Source organism: Pteropus alecto, unplaced genomic scaffold (assembly GCF_000325575.1).
Source record: "Pteropus alecto unplaced genomic scaffold, ASM32557v1 scaffold109, whole genome shotgun sequence".
In the NCBI taxonomy this organism is placed as follows: domain Eukaryota; kingdom Metazoa; phylum Chordata; class Mammalia; order Chiroptera; family Pteropodidae; genus Pteropus; species Pteropus alecto.
Window position 1 is genome coordinate 9,761,484 of NW_006494608.1, and position 20,959 is coordinate 9,782,442.

The 20,959-nt window shown below is 34.6% G+C and overlaps 1 protein-coding gene across 2 annotated transcripts in view; it reads left to right on the forward strand.

Annotated features, from left to right (window-relative positions):
- Nucleotides 1–20,959, forward strand: part of RELN (reelin) — a 457,821-nt gene that overhangs the window by 122,941 nt on the left and 313,921 nt on the right. For both annotated transcript variants that reach the window (XM_006925407.2, XM_025041934.1), the window contains exon 3: nucleotides 14,397–14,532. In XM_006925407.2, the coding sequence (XP_006925469.1) occupies nucleotides 14,397–14,532 (136 nt within the window). The remainder of the gene's footprint in view (nucleotides 1–14,396; nucleotides 14,533–20,959) is intronic.

Here is a 20,959-nt window from a genome sequence, read left to right on the forward strand (position 1 = left end):
GTGCCACCAGGCTCATAGAGAGACATGGAACAGATTCTCCCTCTTAGCCCTCAGTAGAAGCCAACCTGCTGACACCTTGATTTTGGACTTCCGGCCTCCAGAACTGAGAGACAATAAATTCCTGTTGTTTTAAGTATCACCAAGTTTATGATACTTTGTTGCAGCAGCCCTAGAACTCTAATACGAAGCATAAAGCAGTAGATTAAAATAAAAAATGCTTCTCTTAATATTGGAATTCTAACCTTTCTCATACCTTGCTTGTTCTCTTTTCATAATTTTCCAGGCACCATCCTTGATGCTCTTAGGTTTGCGCCTATTCATTTTACTTCCCACTACCATGTTACTATTTCTTTCTATGAACATGAATTTCCAGTGGTCACTCCCATTGTGCCTGCATCAGTATAAATTCTTGAATGAGGCATTTGACGGCCTTCCATTTGAGCCTCAATTGCTTGTCCAGCCCTTTTCGCCTTGTGCCTGCTGTGCACACCATTGTTTCAGACACTCTCACATCTCCTTAGTTCTCTCAGTGTGACCAGCACTTTCCCACTTTGCTGTTTCTTTTGCAACAACCCCTGCCAAGAGAATTTTACTTCTCTTTTGAAACTGGTCTCAAATGCTGCTGTAATTGTTTATCGATTCTCTGTCCCAAGAAGACACGTTTGCTATCTCTGGGCTCACAAAATAATGCATACTTTTTAATGATACCTATAGTAGCTGGCTTTGCATTATCAATATCTGGCCACAAATTTTTCACTGTATTAAGCAAGTCCTCAAGGCATCTTTGGCCCTTGTTGGCAGAAATCTGGCATCCTCAGGCTAGATAATAATTCCATCGTAGACTAACCAGAAACACACCCTGCCAATTTCAGGTTTTTCCTGTGCTCCTCTTAGCATATGTTCTCCTTTATTCCCTTGAAGAATATTGTAATGGAGTCAAGTCAAAGCCGCTTTTGTTCTTATTCCCATCACTATTGGTATCTCCTTACTGACCATTGGAAGATAAGTTAAGAATCTGATAATTCCCTCATCTTAGAAAATCATAAGATGATTTTTCATACTAAATCTCTTAATCTGCATTTCCTCCCTGAGCTGTCAAAAGTCTCTAAAAGTGTAGCAAAACTTTTCTTATTGGATTCCTCTATTAAAAGTTTTGAGCATGCATTTAAAATTAGATATTTATTTATTTAATTTTAATTTATAAATTTGTACATATACACTTGTACTTACATACTTTGTATATTGTAGAACATATACATTTGACATTAAAATATAAAAGTTCTAATATTTTCTTCCCCACTATGAATAGAGGTATATAAGTGAATTTTTAAAAAAACGTTTGAGGGATTGCTTTTTTGGTTAGAAACTATAGGTAAAAGAATTCCAAATCTAAAATTAAACTTGTTTTTCTCAAAGAATACAAAATGGAAATGATATAAACTTTACTGATAATGTAAGAAGCAATATATGATTATAAATTCACATTAAAGGAAATATACATAAAGCCTGAAAGAAGCTATACAATAAGAATATAATTATTCAGGTTGATGTTTAAAATGATATAATTTGAATGGAAAAGAAGAAACATTGAAGGATTCCAATAGCCATGATTTATTGTAAATAAATGAAAACTAGAGGGGAGAAACAAAATTAAATTTACCTTTAATAAATAACTTGCATTATTAAGAACCTTTTTTGTGATCATTTAAGTGAGTGTGTATTTAAATCAGTGGTCCCCAACCTTTTTGACGCCAGGGACTAGTGCTCCTATGAGAATCTAATGCCTGATGATCTGAGGTGGAGCTGAGGTGGTGACGCTAGTGCTGGGGAGCAGCTGCAAATACAGATGAAGCTTCACTCACTTGTCTGCTGCTCACTTCCTGCTGTGTGGCCTGGTTCCTAACAGGCCACGGACCCACCCATACCTGTCTGCGGTCTGGGGGTTGGGGACCCCTGTTTTAAATAATCCCAGTATAATTTTTTTAGAGTTAAATTAATATGCTCTGCTTACAAGTTAATAGATTATGACAATTTTAAAATATCTAAATTTTGTCTATTTTTCTTTTCCTAATCTATTTTAAGTATGAAAATAATTTAAGCATTTCTAAGACTACTTTGTAATCGTTTAGACTCAAAAAGTATGGAACGCTGATTTTGCTGATCCAATATTCAAATTATTGTCTCAGTGGCGTCTGAATTTTAGTAAAATTTAAGTGAAAGTAGTATACATCATATTTGAAAACAATTTTTTTTGTGATTTGTCTTTAAAAATGTATTGAGATTTTTTTTTTATCTGATTCGGAATCAGATGAACTGAACACATGATGAAATATATTTCGTCGTCAGAATTCATTCATTGTTAATGCTTTCTTATGGTACATAAGCTGCTACCATGATGTAAACAGATGAAGTACTTGCAGTTATTAAAATATTATACATGTTTACACTGTAATTTTTTCATACTGTGTGTGATTTCATATTCTTTAATTTATTAATTAATTCTATAAGAAAACAAAGACTAGAGTTATCGAATGAAGTGCCTTCACCAGAAAACAATATTATTGATTTTGTAAGTCATGGATAGAAATTTAGGGCTTCTAAAAAGAAGTTTTAGTGATGTAGTAAAAGTTAACACATAGTATTTATTATGTGCTAGGCATTGTTCTAACACATTGCATACTTTAACTATGTAAGCCAGTGAGGTGGGTAGTCTTGTTCTGACTTTTTCACATTTGAGGAAGCTGAGGCGCAGAGAGTTTCCATATACTTTACCAAGGACATAGCCAGTGTATGGTAAAACTGTGTTGTGAACCCAGGTAATTTGGCTCTTAAGTCTTCGCTGTTCACTACTATTCTATAGTTTATACTCGTGACAGTTTTCCTTTGACTGCTGTCAAATAAACGGATTGTTGTTCTTTTTGAGAGAGAGAAATAACATGAAAAAGAGGAGAGCAGGCTTAAAAGTCTATTCATTAATTTAGCAGTTATTAATTTAGCAATTATTGAGTGATTCTGTGTAAAATCAATAAGATCAAATAATTTATCTCAAGAAATTTATAACCTAGTAAAGGAAATCTAAGTAAACAAACTGTGATAAGGGTTATATTAAAAGGCAATTCAGTTTTACTGTGGTAACGAATTAACTCCCAAGTTGCAGCTTAACTCGACATTTTGATATGAGTCAAAGACTCTTCAGGGAAGTTGTCCTCCATGCAGGGACTCAGCAATCTAAGATATTTCCATATCGTAGCTATGTTCTCTCAGTGTATGGCTTCCATTGCCATCAAGGTAGAGGGATAAAGGAACCTACAGGACTCATATTCTCTACTTTGTGCTTCAACTAGAAAATAGTATACTTCATTTCTGCTCAGATTTCATTGGTCAAAATTGTTCACATGACCCCTTGAACCACAAAGGGACTAGAAAGTGTGGGAGAGCATATGGCTATTCCTTGAGCAATAAATTGACCAAAGTTATGTATGGTTAATTGGAGCAGAAGAGAGTTTGACAAGAGTTAGAATTCTATGGGAATGTTGCTGAAAAGTGGCAGAAATGGAAACGGAGTCATAATAGAGGCTAGTGAAGGTAATTGAGGAACACAAAACATAAGGTTTTGGGCATCCCATAGGAGGGAGCTGTAGGCAGAGTCTCTTCAGTACCATGGAGAGCTCTTGTAATTTAAATTAGTTTGCTACCATATCATGTCAATTGTATTGCCTTTATTCAACAACAATTCATTCCATAAACATTTATTATGTGCCTATCATAGATGTGGTGGATAAAAAAAAGTTATAACACATAACTAACAGTCTAGTTGGGAAGGCAGATAATTCTGTAACGCAGTGAGTAGGTTCAACAGAACTATTCTCTGGGTTTTGTGAGAGCATGGAGATATTCCTAACATTGACTGTGGGTACAGGACGTAGTTGTACAGAAAATTTTCTGAAGGAGATGATTTATGATTTCATATGTGTATTAAGTGATGAGTGAAGGTTGAGCCAAGCCAGAAGAAGAAGGCGCACTTTAGGCCAGAGGTCAGCAAACTTTTTCTGTAAAGGTCCAGATAGTAAATATTGTAGGTTTTTCAGGCCATAAGAGTAGATCTCTGCTGCATATTCTTCTTTTTGTCGTATGACTTTTCAAAATGCAAAACAATTTCTAGCTCAATCATTGTACAAAAACAGGCCATGGTCCATATTTGATCCATCGGCCGTAGTTTGCTGACCCGTGGTCTAGGCAGAGAGAACAAGAGCAAAACCACAGATGTGTACATATAACGATATATAGTTTGGTCTTGATGGAATATGAATTTTGAATAAGGGTCGTGATAAATGAGCCCAAAGAGATAGAGGGCAGAACGTCATGTTGAGGAACTCAGGCCTACTTCTATAAGTATGGGTTGCCACTGAAGGATTAAATCACTGGAGTGATAAATTCAGATTTGCAATTTATAAAGATACCTATATTGAGGAGTTATTCTGAGGAATTAAGAGACCAATTAGGGAGCTGTTGACACTGGTCAAAAAAGAAATGATGCAAGCCTGAAATAAGGCCATAGTGGGAAGGGTAGGCAAGAGAGGGGCACAGCTGAAAAAATTTTGAGGTTACATCAGGAGGACTGATGATTGATTGGGGTGGGAGGAAATAGTAAACAATGAGTCCAAGACTAGATAGTGCTCTTTAACTGAGATGATAAATATTATCATTGATGTGCCTCCTTTAGGAGGAGTCCTGATTGTTTTAAAGGATCTCTGTCACTTAGTCCAGATTCACAGTAACTACATTCAGAAAGCAGAGGCCCATCTTCTGTCTCAGTGTACTTTTTGGGAAATACGTCATGCTGTCCAGGAAGGATATGAGGAGCTTTTGCTCCTGTCCATCAAATAGATTGACTGCTACAGGCAATAGCTTTCCAGTGGTAGGATGCCCACAGAACTCAATGTATAGATTCATGGAAAATAGTCCTAAAAGCCATGGCTTTTTAAGACTATCAGTTATTTTAGCTATTTTTGGATCAAGAAATCTAGAACTTTAACGACTTTGAACTTGTCCTCTGCAGTAGACATATACTATCGATATGATTGCCCCCCAAAATTTATACAGTTCCCCACATTGTGAGTGCTGCCATCCCAAAGTAGAATTTCCATACTTCTTTTCTAGAGTGAAGCCATGTAATGTAGTTTACACCTACTAGACTCATCCTTATGACACTTGGATATAGAAGACAGATATGAGGTGGGGGACTCAGCATGGGAAAATTCACATTCAATCAAGTGCAGTAATGGAATCTTATATATTTTTTTGGAATAGCTGAGGTGGAGGTTTGTTATTTCAGTCCAAATCTGATTGATGTCAAGGAGTGAGTGGTAGCAACTGCTGTTTTAATTTTGGACCAGTCCCATGGTGTGGTGGGCATCACTCCTTGCTGTGCAGCATCCAAGGTTATTTCTCTCTACCTGCCAGAGAAATTGGCTAATATCTCTAAAAATTCTTTTAATTAGCTAGATTGCATTCTATGATTTGCAACTGAGAATATCAATAGGTATACCCAGGGCTTCAGTTATATGTTAGTTTTATATAAAATTTCATGGGATGAGGACAATTAGGGCAAAATATCTAAAAAGTCTTGTTTTTTAATGAAAAAAAAAAAGATTGAGAAATATTGTCCTAGACTAAATGGCATCAGGGTCAATTCATTGATATTACAGTGACAATATAGGCTATGATGGTCAAGATAGGGAAGAAGGGAGGCGGATTCACAATTCTTTCAAGATGTGAGGCATTTGAAGTTTGAAGACTATGGGATTATTCATTTAAAAACTGATAAAATATTTGATAAAGCAGTTTTACCTTGAGCTATAACTATGATAGTAGTCTCTGGTTATTTAGAGATAGCCTTGCTAGAGACAGTTCTGTTAGGTCAGCCAATCTGGAGGTAGAGTTAAGATAATCAGATCCTGTTTTTACATGCAGAGACTTTCAGAGGTTAGCCAAGTGTCACCATGCCCCTGTTGGTAGTTTTAGATATGGGCTACATGCTAAGCCTGAGTGATTTGCAGTTCACTTACTCATTTAAGGGGGAGTTTTGTGTGAGTGTAGTAGAAACAGAAGGACTGAGATATATTCTTAAATCTACAAATAAAATTTTAACATTTAACAAACTCTCATAGTCAAGTTTACATGCAATTTAGCATTTAATTCTCACGTTATTACTTAATCATTTCCACAGTTATATTAAATAGATCTTACTATTATCTACATATTAAATGAGAATGATCATAAGACTACAGAATTTAAGTAACCTTGCCCAAGACTGCACTACCAAAATGTGACAGGACTGGATTTCAAGTGACTAATGGTCTCTCTAGGGACTAGTGACTTGGCCAACTTATGTAGCTTCTTTCAGCTTCAGTTTCCTCATCTACAAAATGGGAATAATAATAATACTCCCTAGAGTTTTTAATGAATAAATTAGTTAATTTTTGCAAAGCATTCAAAACTATGCCTGAATCATTAAATAGTCAGAAAATGTTAGCTGTTATTATTCTGTCCGGGGGTCTTCTATTTCCCTTCTTCATTTTTTTAAAACTAGGATAGGCAGAGGTCTGATCCAGGATGCTGGATAGTAATTCTGGTATTGCATTAAACTCCTTCCTGGATTGGTCAACTGAACAATTCTTTGTCAGTGAAGAAAGAATAAAGTGGGCTTAAGAATATTGGAGGTGGTTTTTAGGGCCTGGAGTTATTCCAACAAAGGAACAGTCTCTTGTTTTTTTCTTAATTTTTTTCTTATTTGTTTATTTCTTCATTCATTTATTTATCGTTTTAAGGACACTTAACATAAGAGCTACTCTAAACAAATTTTTAAGTGCACAATATAGTATTATTGACTATAGTACAATGTTGTGCAGCAGAACTCTAGAAGTTAATCCTCTTGCATAATGAACACTTTATATCTGTTGAACAGCAGCTCCTAGAACTCAATAGCATAGAAATAAATAACCCGATTTAAAAATGGGCAAAGGACTCGAGTAGACATTTCTTCAAAGAAGATCTATGAATGGCCAACAGGTATGTGAAAAAGGTGTTCGACATCACTAATCATCAAGGCAATGCAAATAAAAACCACAATGAGATATTATCTCACACTTGTTAGGGTGGCTATTATATATGAAAAAAAGATAAGTGGTGTCAAGGGTGTGAAGAAATTGGAACTCATTGCATTGCTGGTGCAAATATAAAAAGTTGCAGCCACTGTGGAAAAAGATATGGAGGTTCCTCAAAGAATTAAAAATAGAATTAACATATGTCCCCACAATCCTACTTACGAGTTTATATCCAAAAGAATTGAAATCAGGATCTTGAAGAGTTACTGCATTTTCATGTACATTGCAGCATTATTCACAATAGCCAAGATATAGAAACAACCTAAATGTCCATCAATGGATAAATGCTTAAAGAAAATAGGATATATATATACAATAGATTGTTATTTAGCCTTAAAAATTAAGAAGGAAATCATGCCATATGTGACAACATAGGTGAACTTGGAGGACATTATGCCAATTGCAGTAAACCAGTCACAGAAGGAAAAATGCTGCATGATTCTGTTTATATGAGATATCTCAAATAGTCAAACTCATGGAAGCAGAGAATAGAAGAGTGGTTGCCAGAAACTGTGGTAGAGGAGGAAATGAAGAGTTGTTGTCAATGGATATAAAGTTTCAGTTATGCAAGATGTTTTCTCTTTAAAGAAATCCTTGCTGAAGCTCTTCTCAGCTTCCCATGTTTGCTTGGCTTTATAGCTCCGAAGCCTCCTCCTCTTTGGATTTCTCTGGCCTGTATATGCGTAAAATCCAACTTCTATACTGGAAGTTGTGCTGTGAATCTAACACGTATCAGAACAAGTCAAAGGAGCAGGTGCCCAGTGCCTAGTGGAGATGCCCTCTTCCTACTCACACCCACCTGCTGACTTTGCACTCCATCACTGGATTTAGAGAGGATTTCTGTTGACCAGGACAGGAGTCTCATAATCGAGGTACTGCTCCTTAAAGACACAGGGAGGAAGCCAGTGGTCAGTATAAGATAGAAGATGGACCTGTGTTTAAATGCTATTCACTAGCTCTCCTATCCTTGGCAAGTCACTTAAATTCACTGGTTCTTTATACTTTATTATCCTTTATCTCTAAAATGAGAATGATAATAATAGCTAACACGTTTAGTGCTAACTATGTACCATATACTCATTTAATCTTCACAGCCGCCCTATTATTATCATCTCCATCTCCCTGGGGAGGAAACTGAGGAACAGAATATTTGAGTAACCTGCCCGTCGATTCCACAACTTCTTAGTAGTGGGGCAAGGATCTTAACCTGGGCAATCTGTGTCAAGGGTCTATGCTCTCAACCTTTCCCCTCTACTGTCTTTCCCGTAATGATCTGGGTAAAACACTTGGCACAGAGAAGGCACTTGGTAAAATGGTAGTGCTGAGAGAGGAACAGAGAGGGAGAGAACCAGCAAGAATTCTCATCAATATAATGCAATGAGTGAGCAAAGAATCAGGTTTATTTAGAATAAGTTCTTTTTACATAACCGACCAGAGATATAGAAATAGCATGGCTCCTCATACATTTTCTAACTTATGCTCGTAGACAAACAATTCCAGAATGATTTTAAAAGAGCTTTAGTATTTTTTTTTTTGCCTCTAGACTGAAATCAAATGCCTTCAAATCAATATTTTAAAAATTAAACATACATAGTGTATATATGTATGTGTGAGTACATGTGCTATTCATTATCTTGTAGCACTACTTGAGAGCTATTCTTTTTCTATCCATTTTCATCAGGCCAGAACTATACAGATAAGCTGCAATAAGGATGTTTTCAGAAAGTTTTGTGATTACTTTTCATCCTATAGGTCGTGTTTAGCTTTGTTGAAATGTTTGAGTACATTGACTTAACAAAATAGGCAAATAATAGACAAATCAAATTCTGTAAGTAAAGTTTTTCATACTCGAATCAAATGAAAAGATTAAAGAACGACTAAAAGGAACTCCATAATTCATTTTCTCTCTTCATTTACAACATAATACTAACTTTCCAAATTAGATTTTCAGAACAGTTTATTTCTTTATTAACTGATGAAAGTCTTTAAATGTCACTTTTAAAGCAAGAGCAATTATAAAAATAAAAGGAAATAGAAATAATCTTAAATATTTTTCTTACCTTCCATTTCTTATGTAGGCATAAGTTAATAAATTTACTAAGCTTCCTGACAAAACATTCTATCAAACTTTCCGAAAGTATTTGAAGTAATAAAATAATATTTATTTTAAGATTTCATCTTTTATAGACGAAGGTTACATTTTTTACAAACAAAAATCTATAATCTTAATGTACTTGCCCGTTGTCTGTTGATATACCATCCACAGTTGTCTGAGTTCTTGGAACCTATGAAAAATAAGCCAGAACATGATCTAACCACTTTAACCACGACAAATTACAAAGTAAACATATTTGAGTATACCATGTCTTTCTTAATTTACAAAATATAGAATAAACCCAACATGAATGTGTAATTTCCCCATTACTTTGGTTATTTTTGGTAATAAAATCTTCAGTCTGTTTCTTGGAAGTTAATAGTCTGCATTTTTATGAAGATATGTACATTTTATTTTAGAGATGGGGTATCACAAAAATTCTAGTTACAGTTCTGAAGACCCAAGGTATGCATTAAAAGCATAGAAAAGTATTCCTGAGGGAAAATGGAGTTCACACAAGGTTTAGTCACAAACTTAAAATAACTGAAGACTTGTCAAGGAAAATGACATCCCAGAAGGCACAGAAACGTGTATCACTGTCTTAACAGGGATGATGGAAGCAACTTTAGAACAATTAAAGACATTGTGAGCCTAATCTTGCAGAAGTATAATGTGGATAAAAGAAACTCTGGTATAGATTCCTATTTTTTAACCACAACTTTGACTGAGGAGACAAATATTTTTAACTAGATATCCAATGGTTCGAATGACTTAATAAATTTCAAACATCCCTACTTTGTCAAAGGCATAATTGTTTTAAAGTTATATTATTTTTTGATATAAAATTATAGTTATATTGTGAATATTCTCTTTTCAAATGCGTGCTCACAATATTCCAAAGGAACATGTATTTATAACATGGATGCTTTAAAATCTTGCTAAAATCAAGACAGTTATCAATCTTTTTGAACTTCAGAGTTTGAAGGATATACTTTACTTTCTTTGCCCAAAGCTAGGTCAGTCAGGAGAGCCATATTTCTTCAAGAGCTTACTTTCTCTCACCATCCAATTCTCTGAAAAAAGTATAGGCTCTTTTTCTGGAAAAGAAATCTCACATGAAAATTTTTTTGTATGACAGTTCACATATAACCACAACAATGAAAATAAAATCTATATTTTAACTACATTATAGACACGTGTTTTATGTGTATGTATCTCCCTGAAATATGCAGTGTAATGAAATTCTTTTATTATAGATACTATTTTCCCTTTCCAAGTAATATTAACAACTCAGTGTGAATCTTATTATCCATAATGCAACAGGGAAAACACACCATCATAAATTTAAATTCATGATCAAATTCAAATTTCAGTTATTCCAAGAATAGGTTTCCAAATCACATATATTAACTAGATGGTATATATCTTTCATGACACAAAAGCCATTAAGAAAATCACTGTGGTGGATGCAGAAAATTGTGTTTTGAAGAACACTGGAAGCTGATTCCGACTGCTCTCATTCTCCTAGTTCTCATTTTATATGCACACCTCTGCTCATTATGTTTGCCTTTATGAGAAGTCCTCCCATATTTCTTCTCTTCATTTAGATTGTACTCAGAGAGCTATGGAACTGAAAGGAGTCTTAGTGATCGTGGACCAACAGTTTACAGATGTTGTAACTGAAGCTTGAGAGAGGGCATCCTGACCAAGGTCATATAGCAGTATGTCGCAGAGTGAGGAAACAGTCTCTCGATTATACTCTGCTGCCTCATGTAAATAAAACAAGTATGGGAAATTTTAACTTTTCCCTCAAGACTCAGTTCCAGGTTTCTTCTTCAATAGAGGCATTTCTGACTATGTAGCAAGGGCACTGGCTTGAATCCAGTCTACACTGTCCACTTGCTCTATGACTGTAAGTAAGTCCTTTTATCTTCAATATCTTAGTGCCTTGTTTGCTAAAATGGAGACAATAACAGCTGCCCCTCATATGGTTATTAAGAGCCTTAAATAAGTTAATACTCCTATTTTGTATTTTTTGTAAATACCACATGGTTAGTTAGCACTTACTTATTTTCTAGCTGTTTTATTTAGAATGTTAGTTTATTATGGTTTTCCCTTCTCAGCTCAAGTCATTTCAGGGCAGGGACTTTGTCCTAAATTTCTTTTATGTACCCCCATAGGGCCTAACACAGTGTTTGATGCAAAATAGGGATTCTGTAAATACTGTTTTTTTTTTCCCTGCTGGTTGATATTAAGATAAATAGATTTCTAATAATTGCATCTCTGACCAACTTTTAGATGCTCTCAAAGGAAATGTCAATTAAAATGTGGTAGCAGTATAATATGCCAGTATGTTAAAAAAGCAAAGACCACTGCACATTCCTAGTGTTTGAAGGTACACAAAAAGGTCCTCAGAATACATATTTGGGGTGGTTTTAGGAACAGTGGTTAAGAGGATAGGATATTTTGTGTTACTACCAGAGCCATTATGTAAGACACTGCTGGATAGTTTCAAACTGTATATTGGTACTTTAGTGATATTGCTTTAAACTCTGAGTTCTGGACAGCATTTTACTAAGGCACTTTTAATGCATGTTCTCGGCTACACATTAGATTTGCTTGGTGAGCTTTTAAAACTCCCAATACCCAGGCTTTACCCCAAACCAGTTAACTCGGGATCTCTAGGACTTGTATTTATTCAATTCCTTAAGGTGATGCTGCTGTGCAGCCACACTGGGGAACTAACTAACTCCTCTGCCAGATTGTTAGATTGCAAGACTGTTGTTCTGTGGCATATTTATCCAGGATAGGGCATATGGTAATTATGACAGTAGAGCTACCTTATAAAATTCTGTCAAATAATATGCAGTCTAGTCTTTGACTCACTTTCTAAGAGGAGTTTTGAGGAATATGGAGACATTTGACCATGAATCCTGTTACCAAGGCTCTGAAACCCTGAAACCTTATTTTGTTTCATTTCCCTTCCCACATGATTGTGGCTGGGACTTTTGTTTTCCGTTTTGGCCAGGCCTACTCCTGGCAATGTTTTTATTGATATTTTTATTAACAAACTTTTATTTTTAGAGCATTTTTTCGTTATAGCAAAATTGAGTGGAAAGTACAGAGATTTCCCATATATACCATTTCCACACATACGCAACTTCCCTACTATCACCATCCCACACCACAGTGACATATTTGTTACAACAGATGAACCTACATTTACACATCATGATCACTCAAAGTCGATAGTTTATATTAGGGTTCACTTGTGCTGTAGTACATTCTATGAATTTTAACAAATACACAATGATATGTTTCCACCGCTGTAGTATCATACACTATCGTTTCACTTCCCTAAAAGTCCCTTGTGCTCTGCCTATTCATTCCTCCCTCCCTCCTAATCCCTGGCAAACACTGATCATTTTACTCTCTCCGTAGTTTTGCCTTTCAGAATGTCATGTAGTTGGAATTATATGCTATGTAGCCATTTTGGATTGGCTTCTTTCATTTAGTAATATGCATTTATTTATCCATGCCTTTTCATGGTGTGATAGTTCATTTCCCTTTAGCTCTGAATAACATTTCATTGTTTGGATGGACTATAGTTTATTTATCTGTTAAGTTACTGAAGGACATCTTGGTTGCTTTCAAGTTTTGATGATTATGAATAAAACTGATATATATATATATATACACACACACACACACACACACACACACACACACACATATGCATACATACACACACATCCATGTGCCGGTTTTTGTGTGGGCATAAATTTTCAGTTTATTTGGGTAAATAGTAAGGAGTGTGATTGCTGGATCATATGGTAAGGGTGTATTTATTTTTGTAAGAAAACGTCAATTGTCTTCCAGAGTGGCTGTACCATTTTGCATTCTCACCAGCAACACGTAAGAGTTCCTGTCACTTCACATCCCAATCAGAATATGATGTTGTCAGTGTTTCGGATTTGGGCTATAATAAGTGTGTAGTGGCATTACATTGTTAATTTGCAGTTCTCTAATGACATAAGATGTTCAACATCTTTTCATATGCCTATTTGCCATCTATGTGTCTTTTTTGGTGAAGTGCCTGTTCAGGTCTTTTGCCCATCTTAAGTTTTATTTTATTATTATTTATTAATATTTATTAATATTTTATAAATGAGGTAAACCTGAGAGAATCACCTTATTGAAAAATAAAGACAGTATCTTTTGATAGCTCATCTGGGAGCTGACCTGGCACTCACAGCTAAGCCATGCAGTTCTCATTTTGAATATAAGCAGTTTCACAGAACATCAACACCAGACAAGGCCATTCTCAGACTGTGATGGTTTGAAATAAAAACAACACCAATTTGTACTCATGCATGAACACAGACAAAAGCAAGAACATGGTGCAAACCACCAAAATGACCAACATTTCCCTCTTCGTGCTAATATGGCTGCTACTGCTTTTTTATTAATCACAACTTTCATGCTACTCCATTCTTCGTGCATCCTAGATAAAAATTATTAAGATACTTAGTGATAAAATTGCCCTTATTTCTAATAGCACCAAATCCAGAAGCAAAAACACCTTTCCCTGTGACCTCTCCAACAGAACTGGGTGGGGGTGGGTGGGTAGGGGGTAGGGGTTGTTTCCAGGACTTTCAGAACTAAAATTAGAAAATTCTGGGGTCAGCTTTCTAAAATAACCTAACACAAGCCCAAATATTTTAATAAGCCCCTCCTATTGAGATATCTTCCTCTTATTGAGATATCTTCCAGTTCCCAATAGTATTTGGTCTTCCTTGCTGTAAACACTTCCAGTAAATCCGATCTTGTTATACTGTAGATGTGGTCCTGGTGGTCTTTGGCGATGGGCAAAGACCAATCAACAAAATCAAAGCAAAGCTAGTGCTATAGCAATGAATTTAATAGATTACTCTTTAGCAATAATGTTTTAAATGATTAATTATCTTCTAACAATAGAAAGTAAAAAACTGCATAACTTATGGAGAAGCCAAACAGCATGATGAATCTTAACATAAAAGAAAAATGTCCAGAAAATATTGTTATGCCACAAAAAGAAAGACTTTGTTTTGTTTTGTTTTGTTTTATAACAACTTCTCTCCCATTCTGTCTCTCAGGGATCATGTCTGACCACCAGTTTGGTAACCAGTTTATGTGTAGCGTGGTGGCCTCTCATGTGAGTCATCTGCCCACAACCAACCTCAGCTTCGTCTGGATCGCTCCACCTGCTGGCACAGGCTGTGTGAATTTCATGTAAGTACCCAAAGTGTCTGTGACCAATACAGAAGACAAATATACCTCTCATGAGGTTACATGTCGTGTAATTATTTAAATGTATTATTTCAACAAGTTTTAGCATAATTAAAGCCACTAATTTTAGTGTCAAAAAGAGGTCAAAACTGTTTTTAAAAAGTAACTTCGGAGTTTATTTTTGCATATTTATTAATATCTCAAGAGTTCTAAATTGGATTTTGGCTGACACATTTTAGAAGAAGACCACAAATTTACCTTTCCTCTTTTTGGCCATTAGTGACAAGAGAGAAATGTGATCAGTTAGGAAATTGATGGTGGTGAGAAGTCAGGGACTCTATAGAAACTTAATGACTTTCTCATGTGCTTTCATTAAGAGAAAACTAGGAATGTAGTGAGCAATGCCCTAACAGCATTCTTAAACACTGCACTATGTTCAAAGGCTGTGATTTGTAACATCTGTTAATATAGACTATCCCCCTACCACTGCCCAGAATCACCACTCCTAATCTTCCTTAGTAATCTTTTTTTCCCATAACATTGCATTTTTGCTTCTAACACGATATACTATGTAGTTAATTATATATATGATTTATTATCTTTCTTCCTACTGAAATGCAAGTCCCTTGATGGCAAGATTTTTTTTCTGTTTTGTTCACTGATTGGCCCCATTTATCTAAACAGTCCTTGACCCATAGTAAGCACTCACTAAGTATTTGTCGAATGGATAGGTAGGCCAATAGAATAAGGTCAAAGGCAGTTCAAAAATAGCATTTTATGGGTGGTCAGGGAAAAGAGAGCTAGAAAGTATCTTGAATGGTTTTCTATTTCAACCTGCTGTCCAGACAACAAAATCCCATAAAGTATGCATACTTCAAAGTTTACCACTACCTTTCCTGCCCTTTTAATAATACTCAGTTCAGTGTCAAGGGTTCCTATGGCTCCCACATCACTGATTTTATACACTTTCTGCCTATCCGCTGGGTTACCAGGCTGCAAACATCAGATTCACCCCCCACAGCTGGTTGACGTTTAATCCCATCATTTTCTTCCTCAGAAAGCTTTTCATACTTGAACCCATTTCTTCCAGTGCCTCTTGCTAAGATGACTGCAGTAGCTTCCTAACTGATCTGTTCACCTCCAGCCTGTTTCTTTTCCAATCCATCCCACGCATTGTTATCCAGTTAATCTTCCTAAGGTACAACCTTGATCATTCGAAACTTGGATACTCCAAAACTTCTTTCTGAAGTCTAGCCCTTTGGCATGGATTTGCTAGGTTCTTCACAATCTTGCTGTTTATCTCTTCTCTCCCATAGCATGCAGCTCCTGATAGGACTTTCTATAATTCTCTAAACATTTTGTGGCTTACTTTCTTTCTCCATACTTTCCCCTTAGTCCAGAATGCTTTTTTCTCTCAACTCCAATTGTGAAAATCCTATTTATTCTTTAAGACCTGTTTCTAAGACATCAACAACAGAAGTGATGTGTGTTGTGACATTTTGCTTGTAACTCTATTATAGTGTTGATTATATTTTACTATATACTTATTTGAGTTAATATATTTTAATATGTACTTACTTGAGTTAATTACTTGCCTTGGACAGGGACTTCTTATTTCTTTGTGATCACCCTACAGTTGATACAATGTCTCAAACAGAATTTATGGAAAATACCCCTTAAACTATAGGATTTTCAATGTTGTCTTTTCTTTTAGTTTAATAGCAACCTTTAGTAATCTTTGACTCTTTCTTTTCACATTCTTTATCCCACTGATGTTGGCTCTGGGAAGGATAATTTAAATTCTTGCCATGCATATCTTCTTAATTTAAAACAAAAATTATTTTTTGAAAGATAGAGCACACAGTAAATTTATGTCAACAATATAGAACTGCCTACTTTCAAGTATAGTTTTTAATTGAATCTGTTTAAAAATGATATTTGATGGCTATGGCTTCACTGTTCCTGGGACATCAAACTCTATTTTCCTCTGAGAAACAACTTAGATATTTTAAGTCTTAACCTCAAGGAATGTTTTTTTAGCAGTTGGTTTGGTCAGAAGTAATTTTTACTAACTACGGAGAAGTGTATACACCCTCACTTGTATTTCCCAGTAAAATTTTGATGATGTAATTTGCACTTTTTAGCATTCTTAATAACATTAAGTCTCTGTTTATCATAAGCCATGACTGTGTTGAATGCTACATAGAGTAGCTGCTTATGTGGGCAAGATGCTTTCATTGATCTCTTTTCTTAATCTATGAGATAGTACATGAAAACTGAAGATTGAACAGACTACTGAAGCAATGCTTTTGAAATTTCTTACCTTTGTTTTTTACTACTCTATTTATTATTGAGTAGAGCAATATATAAGAGTTAGTATCTGTAATTAGTATGTGCCTAGCAATACTTGAATACATGCTTATATGCTTTTGTGATATATTTTGTATAACTTTTGTGATATATTTTGTACAACTTTTTCATATCATTAATTAATTCATATCATTTACTTTTTTACATTTGTGTTTTCTTTAACAAATAGATTTTAAATCCCCCAAGATTAGGGACTATGTTAGGGATTTTTACATACTTAATAGTTCCTAATACTGAATTACAGACAATGGAAGGAGGAATTGAGGAATAAATATTTCTTAATAGCTCATAATATCATATTTCATTGATTCTAAAATACAGGTTTTTTATATTTTGGAATCTCTAAACTAGAGTTACATTTTACAATTATAACTGGAAGCATTTACTTTATTTCTTAATGTCTTACAACCGATGGTGTCTTGGGTTTGAAGAAATCCAGCAACTAATATTTATCATTTACCATGTATGTGGTCTCTCTAGAGCCGCAGTCGAATTGACACTGCATACGATTCTGTAATCTCATGTTAGAACAGCCAGTGTATGATGCAAACTCTGTGATTTTTAAAACACACATATCTATTTAAATCCTTTAAAAAAATGTTATGGTAAGAATTATGGAACATTTGAACTGAAATCCCAAACAATTACATAATGTGCTGTGTGTGCCTTTCCCAGAGAAGAGTAAATGGAACACACTGTATGAATAAACTAGGTTTTACTGTAAAACCGCTTAGCCATTTGGGCTTTTTACTGCCTTTCTCATCAAAAATAATCAAGTGAGAGACATAGAGGAAAGGATGGCCTGAGGATAAAGTTTCTGGTTGTACTGGTACAGATGTATAAAATGAACCAGTAACTAAATGTATTTTATCATTAGTTTTATTACACCTGTTGAAAGCATTTACTTTTTAAGTAATAATTTCACTCAGAGGTCTGCTTAGTATCTAGGTCTTATGACAGTATAGTTTGTTTTTACTTTTATATTTGATTAATCTTTAGTGAGTAGTAAGCTCCAAGTTAAAAGAGGCAGTTAATTATCCAAACTTCTTGAATGTAAATCTAAAAAAAAAAAAGAAAAAAATCCAAAGGATGAGGAGGAGGTACAGAGAAAAGAGAGGGAGGAGGAAGAAGAGGGCAGTGGAGAGGTAAGGAGAGACAGAGCAAGGGAAGGAGGGAAGGAAGGAAGGCAAATAGGAAGGAAGGAACGAAAGAAGAAAATTTCCAAGCCATTTAACCCTAAAAGTTAGTGAGAATCTGCCAGGGAAAGGGGGTTGTAAAATAACAATTACAACATTAATAATATTTTTGAAAATTTGCAATGTGCCAGCCACATTTCTAAGTAGTTTACATCTTTTAATCCAATTTATTCTCACAGTAATTCTCTGAAGTAGGTGCTGTTATTATCTCAGGTTACAAAGAAGGAAATTGAAGTACAGTGATGTTAAATAACTTGTCTAAAATAACTAGAAGCTGACAGCCTGGATTCAGAAGGCAGTCCAGTTTTAAGCAAGTGATTTTTGCCACTTTCACTACAGTTGCCTCTAAAATGATCGCTTATCTGTTTTATTATTATAAAATACCCATGACATTGATAAAGTGAAAATTAATAGAATTTGTAGTGTGATATCAGAATCTTTCAACTTTTAAAAGTGCCAACATGTTTTTCTATCCCCATTTTGAAATTTCTACCTCTATATGAGATATAATAGTATTATCTAATTCATTAAAATATCAAGAAACACTGATTTGAACTTCTGAAATGCAGAGAACACATTAGACTAATATCTCAGACATGAGTTACATCTTGATATATATGATGTAGATTCATTATCTGAATGCTTATTATATCCCATTCCTTGTCACGAAAGAATTCTATATGAGGGAATGTGTGAATTAAAGGCAAAATTTATTGCCATTAGATTTAGATCAGAGATGCTAGAATGATATTAGAATAAAAATGGAACATAGAAGAAGATCAGATTTATGCCTAAATTAGTGACAAGTTTATCTTAAGTAAACTCCCTCAAAATTGAGAGCAGAATGAATCAAAATGTTCTATTTAAGACTGAAGCAACAACAAAGAATGAACTCAAGACAGCAAATGGGTTCATAGGTGAACGATTTTTGAACACTTGATATTTTAAAGGAGATTCTCCCAGAGGGATTTATTAAAAATACACTAAACAAGAAAATTAAAAAGAATCATTTTAAAGTTGAAGACACTAGCAGTTTCTGAATACTGGGCAGTCTTGAACTAATGCTGTTATAGAGATTTGAAGTGTCTTGAGTGTATCTCAGATGCCTTTAATTTTTGGTGAGGGCCATTCCAGTTTGTTTGGCAAATTCTTTAGGAAAGATAGTGTGGTTGCCTATTTATTTTCATCCATCAGAAGAAAACATAGCAGATGTAATTGCCTTGTTGCTTAAACATTTGAAATAAAATCAGAGACCCCTCCATTGGTACATTTACTGGGAGTGCATGCATACCTATAGATAAGGATGCCAACAGTTGATACATACACATTTCTAGGTTATACATAGCTTACCGAAAAAATAAATTACTTCTCATATAAGGGTGAAATGATCATATCCACACTGTTTGATAAAACTAGATATGCTATTTCCAAAGGAGGAATTTCTTCTGTCTCCTAAATCACAAGTCTGTTGTATTTTTCTAATAATCCAGTTTCCTTTTTTAAAAAGACATCACCCAACTTAAAACAAGTATTTCAGTGCTACTCAAAATGGACTTTTGAATGACAGGATAAAAAAAATATTACCTATCCTTTAAAGTGAATGTCTAGAAGCCTAACTGATAGTTTTCACTTTCCTGTAGGCCCATTTTTCATCAAAGTTAGATAGCCAGCTAGACTTAGACAAGGAGACAATCTAAGTTCAGGGACTAATGTATGTTCTTATTTATCAACATTTTTGAAAATGAGGTCAATATGCTTCCTGGGGATTTAATTTTTAATTTTAGGGAATGTGGTAAAATATTGAGATAAAATATGTCCATTAATCTCCCGGAAGGTGTGAAGAAATAATTTTTATTATGTTAATTATACAACATTTTAAAAAAATTGACAGATATTCAAAAGACAAAACTACTCCTTTCTTTTTTTTCCTGTCTTTCTTTTTTTCTTCTGTCTTCTACTTCTTTAAGAAGCCACAGTATAAACAACACTGATTATATTAGGACAATCTACTAGAATCTCATTATGACACTTTTTTTTTTGTATCAAAATCATAAAACCATCAGAGAAATGGATTTGCTTTATAGTGAGAAAGTTTTTCTATTTCAGTAATGAAATATTTTTAAATAGGTTACAAAGATGGACCTGCATCTCTGGAATTCTATCCCACAGCAAATAGTTGTTGTCTAGAGCTGAAAAACAAACAAACACTGCCTCCCCCCAAACAAAAACAAAAATCTTATATCAAATTCACCCTTCCATACTTATAATGGAATCATAACTTGTGGAGGCATATAGCTAATGCCTTTAGGTAACTGAACTGAGGTTTGGCATCCACAAGATGCTTCTTATTACAAGGCCTTGTGGTTAAATGGGATTACTATTCCACTTGGCACTATTAACTTGAAACCACATGGAACATTTGTGAAAGCAAAAGACCAAAGTCAGTAAATTTTAAAGCTTGATGTATAACAATTACTAACAGTTCTCTATATCTAATAGACGTTTCCTAAATGAGATGTGGGCAGAGATTTGGATTATTTCTCTATTAGTAGAATGAAACCAGTTTTAGAAAGCCTCAAATGTGAAATTATTTTTTTTCTTTAAACTGCCTACACAGTCAGAATTAGTGATGTCAAGTAGCGATGATTGGGAAACAGGTGAATAAGTTTTTATCATGGCAACAAAAACTGGTTTGCCAATATAGTCACTTAGATAATGTATACTAGCAGCAGGATTTTATTTAGTTCTGCTTTTAGTGATGTCTCTAAATAGTGAGATATTATTACAAATATGAAATAAAATTTTGATTGCATCTTCCAGATAAGATTTTTTAAAGACCATGTCCTTTCCCCTATGAATATGTG